Source organism: Ciconia boyciana, chromosome 21, assembly GCF_034638445.1.
Source record: "Ciconia boyciana chromosome 21, ASM3463844v1, whole genome shotgun sequence".
In the NCBI taxonomy this organism is placed as follows: domain Eukaryota; kingdom Metazoa; phylum Chordata; class Aves; order Ciconiiformes; family Ciconiidae; genus Ciconia; species Ciconia boyciana.
In genome coordinates, this window is record NC_132954.1 from 8079302 (window position 1) to 8087802 (window position 8501).

Sequence of the window (8501 nt, forward strand, 5' to 3'; positions counted from 1 at the left end):
CCAGCGCACCCAGGCTCTCCCGCCCCTTCCCCCGAGTCGCGCGTGTTCAGCCACACTCAAACACCCCTGTCCCTGCCCAGGGGGACTGGCATGCAGATTTTTATATTTTTGCAATCTTTTCTTTAAAGATACAACAGCGACAGAGGACAGCAGAGTATGCGTTTGCATGCTCAGCAGCGCGTTGACACCGGTGAATTCTGCCCGACGAGCTACGCGCCAGCTCCGGGTGATGCAATAGCAGGCTGGGGAAGCGCCGGGGGGGGGGGGGGGGGGGGTCATGTTACAGGCTAATGCTCACGTCTCTGCTCTACCTTCAGCAGTAGAGAATCACAGATGTGATACAGGATCATCTAAAACATGAGACACTTTTAGATTAAGCCCCTTTTCCTGCCGTAGAATTGGAGATGAAACACAGACTTACTAATTTGACCTACCCAGGTGGGATATTTCAATACCAGAGCAGTTTTAAACTAACATGTAAGAGGATGCCCAGAAAGGCTGCGCTGCAAGCAGATTATTAACTAGAGCAGACCCTGTGCCTTCAGTCAAGGCAGAATTTTCTGGGTTTTAAGCAGGCTTAACACCCTCTTTTTCCTACTCCTGAGGTCACTCGTTCCAGCATCTGCAGTCCCAGCAGCACAGAGGCACACACTGCAGCAGCTCTCAGAAACCATAATTAGCTTGCAAGTCTCACAGGCCTACAGGTTTTTGGCAGGGCAGGGAAGAATACCTCTTTGTAGCTTCCTTAGTGCATAGATTAAGTGCTTTTCCTCTGGATACACTGGGGGAGTCTCAATTACAAGTATTTAAAATTCACTGAAATGTCAGACACCAAGCAGGAGCCAGGACTCGCCAGTCCTGGGAAGGTGCAGGCTTTTAGAGTGGAGCTTAGGGCTGGGATCAGGAGCAGGGTCCTGTGCAGGGCAAGTACCGAGCCAAGTGCACTGAACTCCAAGCAAGTGTAGCTGCCCGCAAGCAGGCAGGAAGGGCCAGCCAGAGGAGCAGGGTGGTGGCCCTCTGCTAGCTGTGCAGGAGGGGCAGTCGTGTGCTACCATGCTGCGTGAGCAGCCCCCAGGTGACAGAAGTTCTCTTTGCGTGGGCTTCAGGAACAGCTTGGAGCAGCTCAGCCAGCCCGTCAGGAACCTGCGCCCTGCCAGCTGAGCCGGGAGGGCCCCAGCCCTTAGGGCGGCTGCACGAGCTGCTGTTGGAAAGACAAGGGGAAAAAACTACTGCTGCTTAAGCATGCTAATGAAAGGGCTTTCCTGCCTAACTAGCCACCCAGGAACGGGGCACAAGAGGAGACCTGGCTTTTGCCGCATGCTTCAGTGTCTCTTGCACACGATATTGGCTTAGGTACAAAGGGTGCACACGAAGCACGAGCGAGGCACCGGGGCACCAGAAATTCATCCTCTCCAGTTGTAACCCCGAAGAGGCTTCAACTGGGACTGGGAAGCAGGTGGAAAGGGTGCTGCAACAGTGGAAAGGGGAGAGCATCCCACAGAGCAGGGCATCCCGCAGGGCAGCTGCTCAGAGCCCCCCTGCTCCGCAGGAGCTCGAGCAGGGAACCAGTGTCATTGCTGTGACCGGCCAGAGGTACAAAGCAGAACGCCAGCTCACCACGCCGAGAGGGAGCCCCGCATCCACCCATCCACTGAGCAGCTCAAAAATGGGAGTCGTTGTCCCTGGGCAGAGCACCCGAGCAGACGCCCGCAGCCTCTTTTCGAAGCAAAGCGTGCAGGAACGTTGTGCTGCAGGACAACGTGAACAGAGACCGGAGCCCATCAGCAACCTGCAGCCACTGCCACCGTGTTTCGCTCAGAGGCCTGGGGTCACCCCGTGGGTGAGAGACACCTGCACAGGGGGAGAAGCAGCCACCTGCAACCGGGCCACCTTGTTCCTGGGACAGGGACGTAACAGAGGGCGTTGGGTAGCGGCCTTGGCTGAAGTCAGAGAGAGACAGGGACCCTAATGAGCGCTGTGGAGCTGAGCTGCAGGAGGGCAGGCTGCGGAGCACCCCGACTGCTGCTTACCCCCAGAGGGAAGCTGAGACCCTGTAATTCAGGAGCAGGACCACCCCAGATGCCATGAGCTTCAAGAGCGGGGCCGGAGTCACCTGCCCAGCGCTATTGACATGAACTTTGCCATCCAGTTTCAGACAGCTAGCTTTCGGGGTAGCTGGGCAGCACTCCTGGTAACAGGCAGCCTTCATCCCACCGGCACAGACTGGTTTGGCAGCCTTGCAGGCTCTGCTACATCCTGCCACGTAATTCAAGCCCATCTTCTTAATCTGGAAGGAGGAGAGAGACATTAGCCTGGGGGTCCTGCCAAGCCTTTAGTATTCACATTACAGGGACTCGCTCAGGCTCCTGGGCACATCCCAGCTCATGAGCTGTCCTGCTTTTTAGCCCTAAGGCCATACCTCACAGAAGTCATGCCCGACAATGCATTTAGCAAGAGTCTTCTTGCCTTTGAAACATCCGTCCCCCTGACAGGAGAACGCTGCACACACTTTCCCCTACAAAAGAGGACCAGAGGAGACACTGTATATTCATCAGTCCAGAGAGCAGGACTCCCAGGACAAGAACTGAACTTCAGACAGCCCTTCTTTCCTGAGGGCTCCTTTCTAAATCCCCCTCTGTTCTCAGTATTTGGCCACTGCTGTCTCAGGTGTTTTAGATAGAGAGAGATAAAAGACTAACAGCGCCCCGTCTGAAACTGCAGGAAACTTCAGTGAAACACCAGCGTAGCAAACAAGTTTCAAGTCTCCTTTTCCTTCCTCTTAACAGGGCTCTGCAAAGATAAGCACCTTCCCCTCCATGTAGGCTCAGAAAAGGCTGCAATGCCCTGTCGGTCCCCGCGCCCTCCCTGCGGCTGTGAGGAAGGCTCACCACACAGTCGGTTCAAACTGCTTGAACCGATGAAAGTGCTGGGCTTGGGAAAAGGCCTGTTTGACAGGGCTCATTATGCATTCTTTCCTTTCAAAGCTCGTTAAGGATTTGTGCCCCTTCCGGAGGCAGCTTTCGACCCTGTAGAGCAGGCACAGGAGGGACTTTTCCCTCTCCCCACGCCCAGGTGGGAGCTCAGCCATCCCAGCGGCCGCAGCCCCCAGGAGAGCCCACGGCCACAGCGGCATCTGCCCAGCCAGTACCTACATTTCGGGGGGGAGCTCGGGGGGTGGTGGTGGTGGTGGTGGTCGTAGGCGGCGCAGTGGCGGGTGGCAGGTCACCTGCAGACACACGAGGAGCCCTGTGAGGCTGTGCTCAGCACGCAGCCCGCACAGAGCCCTCCACAGCTGCACACGGGGCAGATTCACCAGCGAGGCTCATGCTGTGGCCGGAGCTGCTGGGCCACCCCTTCCCCTCGCCTCAGCTCTGAAGGAGGGCAAGCCCCAGGGCAGAGGAAATGTGGCGATGCAGTCCCGGCCAGCCCTCTGCAACAGGGTTTTGCCCACCCGTCTCCCTCCTGTGCAGCAGGATTAACCTCAGGCCCTCAGACCGCTGCAGGGGACCCTGCGGGCAGTTACCGTAGGAGCTGGCATTGAGCTGCAGGCAGAGAGGGGAGTCGCAGCAGTCCAGGGTGCACTGCTGCGTGCTCACGCTGCCGTTGGTCCTGCACATCTCTGTGCCGCATGCGCTGCTGCACCTGGCTGTGTAGTTCGTGCTGGAGAAACGATAAAGCTGCAATAGCAGAACCAAAGGAAAAAATGCTAGGAGTGTGAACGGGTGCCATTACAAAGGACCAAAAATAACTGACAAGACTGCAACAGAGAAAGAGAAGGGAAACAGGAGATTGACAGAGACTTAACAGAGTACTGCGGATTCCCGATATAAAGAAAGGGAAAACAGACTTTCCCTATCACAGCCCCCCTGTGCCTCCATCTCAGCGAGCTCCGTACCTCGCAGTAAGTCTCATTATGGCAGGTCACCGTTTCGTTGGCATGGGCTTCATCCTGGTAACACCTCTCCCCAGAGCACTGAAAGCTCTGGCAGGTGAGCTGGAGGGAGAACACACCAGAGTGTCACCGTGCAGCAAAGCCTCCTCACATCCCCAGCCACGGCCTCGCTGTCTGGAGGGGCTGCCTCTGTGCACCCGCCCGCCATGCCCAAGGTGCTCCCCTTCCACCCCAGGAGATGCTGTCATGGGACTCCTGGCTCCCACGAGACACCAGTCGGGCTAGAGACCCTGCCCGCGGGGCTGTAACAGCCCAGCCAGTGGCTTCCTTCCCTTTCCTTTTCCCTTTCCTTTCCTTACCAGTGTGTCTTCTGTACCATTCACAGAGGCGTTGGCGGCCACCGAGGCGTTGGCGGCCACCGAGGCGTTGGCGGCCACCGAGGCGTTGGCGGCCATGTTGTGCTCTGGAAGACACAAAGTTCCCCCTTGGTGAAGGAAACACCAACCTCGCACTCAGCAAGCCCTGCATCCCCTCCTGAGCCTCTGCACGGTCCAAAGGCATCTGTGGGAAGCATCAGTCACACTGTGGCTGGGATGTGGATGGCAGTAAGTGACAAGATGTCCCAAACAAGGTCCATTTGCAGCCAGCAACTGGGCAGCCCGACAAGCAGGTCAGAGACAACAGACTACCACAGCAGCACCTCAGACAGATGTTACAACAGCTTCTCCCTCCCCCTCCCAGCCACACTGCATGTGAAGAACAGGCTTTTCTGGGGTCAAAACCTTGGAAAAAAGTTTCCTCAGTGCAGCTCCATCCTACAGAATACAGCCTGGAGGGGACAGGGACAAAGTCCCCATTGCACCACACTGCCTTTGCCCCGCTGCCCACAGGAGCCCCAGGTTTCCCTTGGGGTGCAGAGCTCACCTGCCGTGGCAAGAGGGTCCTGGACGCAGAGATGCAGAGCCCAGATGCAGAGCAGCAGGCCTGGAACGGAGGGAGGATGACCAAAACTACCGTGTCTGCTCCCCACTTTACCCACAGCCTGAAGAGCCTCCCCAGCAGCACAGGCAGCTCGCCCTCGAAACACCAAGTCCAGCCCCCACCAGCCTCCCTGGCGCAGGGTGGTGGCCAGCTCCCCTCGGGGAGGTCATGGGGAGCCCCACAGACACACCTGAGGTCAGGGACCCGTGCTGGCCACAGGGGACCAGCCCTGCTGCAGAAAGACACACCCCCCCACCCCCCCCAGAGCCCCGGGTGACCAGCAGCCACCCCTCGCCCCAGGGAGCCTCTGGCACAGCCTCCGACAGCTGGGGCAGGGACGGACAGCCTGGGCACGCTGGGAGGCCGCTCTCCATGCTGCAGCAGAGCCCCTGTTACCTTGAACAGGGGGAACGAGCCATTGGCAACCTGCCATCTTCATCCACCAGCAGCTTCACCTGGGACCTGGCAGGAAGAGGCACAGTCAGAGCTGGACAGCAGGAGGGGACAGTCCAGCGGTCGCTGCCATGGTCACAGCAGCGCGTGCTCCAAGTCTGCCTGGCACACGGCCCGGGATGAGGTGGCAGAAACAATATTGGGACAAGTTACATAAGAGAGACTTTTGCTGTTGAGAGTTTTTTTTTGAAGAAACCTTTCTCCTAGGACATTTTGCAGCCTTTATTCTGGACACCATGGGACACCAGAGAAATCCAGGTTGTTCGGCATTCCATTTTTGGTCCCTGTAGTGGTAGGACATGCTTTTCAGGCAGGAATAAGTGCCTGGCAATAACAACACCCATCAACAGCACCTCTGAAAAGTGCCATCCAGGTCGTCTCAACAGGCTCTCAACCCAGAAATCATCTAACATATAAATAACCAAATAATTCAGCACCCTTGTCACTGTGCTTGCCTGGACTTTAGGGAGCAACAGTCAGGCCCTTTCAGCCACAGCTGCAGCAGGAGGCAGCTGAACAAGCGCAGAGGGGGCCTGGGAGCTGCCTATCCCAGACTGAAACCCCTGAGCCACCAGCGCAGCGCTGGCCAGCACAGCCACGCACCCCAGCAGCGCCGGGTGCCCGCTCCCCAGGGGCGGTTGCCTCTCCCCTGCAGCTCAGCCCAGCACGATCTCCATCTCCACCTCTTGCGCCAGCAGCAGTGCACCCAGCGCAAGGCACAGCCGCATCGCTGAGCGGGAGCACGGGTTGTCCCCAGGGGCTGTTCGTGCCTGGGCTGCGCAGGAGGCCCAGAGCACCCCTAGGACACCGGCTGCAAGCACCTTTGGGGAGAGAAGGCAGCTGCTGGGGGCTCGCCCGGCTCCTGCCTGCGTTGCTGCTGAGCGCCGCGGTCGGCTGCCACAGGGTGCAGGGAGCTGCCCCCGCAGAGGTGCGTGGCAGACGCCCCAGTACGGGTCCGCACTCTACCTCCAGTAAGAGCCCCGGGGCCGCAGCACAGTGCTGCGCGCAGCCGCGTGCTCGCAGGAGCGGTGCTTGGCCGCGTGGGCTCAGCCCCACAACGTCCACAGTCGCTCCCTCCCGATGAGGTCTCCAAAACCACCGAGGCTGCTGCAGCCACCTGCTGCTGATGGGGCCCGTGGGCACGGACGGCTGCTGGCGAGCAAGAGCCCCCGGGGAGCCACGTGCTCCCGTTGGTGTGGTAACCCTCCACCGGTGCTCGCAGGCAATGCGCAGAGCTGCAAGGAGCTGCAGGCAGCTGCCAGGAGCACAAAGGCAGGGTAGTTACGGATGACACTTTGCACCATGCAGCAGTTTGCTGATGCTGCTGCAAAGGAAGCTGTGACCCACCGGCTGCAGCGCCCGTCGCAGGAGGACCCAAGCCCTCCAGCCCTCAGAGCTCAGGGCAGCAAGAGACACTCCATAGCAGTTCTTGCTGTGGATGGACAAAGAAAGCCTGGTGTGAAAAATGCCCATTTCCAGACAAGCCCATGCAACAGGCCCTCAGGACCTGGCAAAGAGCAAAACACAGGTCTATTAGTTCTGGCACACAACTCGTGCGGAACATAAACGGGAACATTTACAGCTGAAGTAGCTTTCCCTAGCGAGAGGTGGAAGTGCTCTGGATCATAAAAAGCCGTTGCACTGCCAATGCTCAAATATTTCTGGTTAACTCACAATAAACAGTCACATCCTTCCCACCTGTCCACCTCCGTGCGCTTCTCCCCTCCCTGCAGCCCCCCAGCCCGGGACAGTGGCACACACATCCCTTTCACACTGCATTTCCCATCTGCCCGGCCTGGGCACCACAGCCCTCAGGCTGTGAGCAGCTCGCTGCCCAGACTGAGCGAGGAAACCAGGCAGCACCTCTGGGAAAGCACTACAGGGCAGCCACTGGGGCAGGAGGCAGGTCTGCCGTGACACGCGAGCTGCCTGGCAAAGCTGCTGCAGCAGCTTGCTCCTGAGGGTGGGCACAGGAGCCACCGCTGCTTCACGGCAGGGAGAATGGGGTTTTGCCAACAGTGGCGAGGCTTCGAGACGGAGCGGGTTCAATGGACAGAGGTTTTCTATTGTAAAGCTCCTGGTTACGTCCCCGCATGTGCCTCCACGCTGCTGTCAAGTCCTGACTACAGAGGTGTCTGCACAGCTTCTCGCTGCCCGGTCCCTTGCCCTGCCACTCGCTCGCCCCCATGGTTTAGGGGATTCTACCTGCTTTGGTGCTTCCCATGACGCCCAGCTCTCTGTTGGCGCAATCTCCCTGCTTTCATTCAAAATCTTTACGGGTTTAGCTAAGGAAACAGTGGAGACGTGACTCCAAACAGGCTCCGTGGCCTAGTTCTCCAAGGAGCACTGTAATGCTCCCCTCCTGTCTTATGATTTAGGCCCAGTTAGCATTCCCCGAGGACCTGGAACGGCTGAAGCTTGCATAGAGACCACTGAGGCTGTTCATGCAGAGTGAAAGGAGACAACGCAGGCTGGCGTCTCTCTCGCCTTCCAAACGAGGGCAGCCACCACCCAGGCCAGGTTCGGACAACCTTACTGAGCAGGGTGCCCCTCCAGCACAGCCCAGCCCAGCTCCAGGGCAGGCTGGGGACGAACGCCCACCAGACACAGCCTCATCCCAAGGAGAACAACTTTCCCCCAGGGCAGGGAAAGGAAGGAGCCCACAGCACTGACTCACCCTGTCCCTCTGCTCCCCGAAGCCGCAGCGCACCAGTGAAAGCCTGTAGCCGCTGCTAGCGGTGGAGTGCCTCCGAGCACCGACGGCAGCTGTAGTACCTGATGCGTAGGCTCGCACCCTGGTGCCAGCAACCAGCCCCACCCCTGCCAACCACCGGCTGTGCAAACCATCACCTGGGGGGAGTGTTTGTTACCTGCAGCTCCATGGCATCTGGAGACGCAAACAGCCCTGCACAGCAACAACAGAGAAAGGGTGTTTTGAGGCCAGAGATGCCACGCAAGCCAACTCTGTACCAAAACGAAACCCCAGCTGAGGGGCTGGAGGGGGCACGAGGACTGCCACAGTGCTGAGAAGTTACCACAAACTGCCCACGCAGCCCAACCTGAACCAAGCTCTATTATTAATTCCCTGAAAAAATCCCAGTGGCCAAACCTCCACAGGGTGACAGGCCTGAGGTAAAAGCAGCAATGCAAGCCAAATACATTTGTTTTGCAAAGG

At 58.4% G+C, this 8501-nt stretch overlaps 1 protein-coding gene across 1 annotated transcript; it reads right to left on the minus strand.

Moving 5' to 3' along the window:
• Window positions 1-43: 43 nt before the first annotated feature.
• Window positions 44-4347, minus strand: LOC140662253 (uncharacterized). The gene is made up of 6 exons (XM_072885490.1): window positions 4252-4347; window positions 3896-3994; window positions 3524-3677; window positions 3153-3226; window positions 2420-2515; window positions 44-2287 (listed from the first exon to the last, which is right to left on the minus strand). The coding sequence occupies exons 1-6, from the start codon at window positions 4345-4347 to the stop codon at window positions 2027-2029; spliced, it is 780 nt and encodes a 259-aa protein (XP_072741591.1). The 3' UTR covers window positions 44-2026.
• Window positions 4348-8501: the final 4154 nt, after the last annotated feature.

Excerpts from the sequence above, each read along its gene's own strand:
- LOC140662253 (XM_072885490.1), bottom strand. The coding sequence starts at position 4,347 with ATGGCCGCCAACGCCTCGGTGGCCGCCAACGCCTCGGTGGCCGCCAAC. Across the intron at positions 3,995-4,251 it reads ATGGTACAGAAGACACACTG|CTCACCTGCCAGAGCTTTCA; the intron begins GTAAGGAAAGGA and ends TTCTCCCTCCAG. Across the intron at positions 2,288-2,419 it reads TCGGGCATGACTTCTGTGAG|ATTAAGAAGATGGGCTTGAA; the intron begins GTATGGCCTTAG and ends TCCTCCTTCCAG.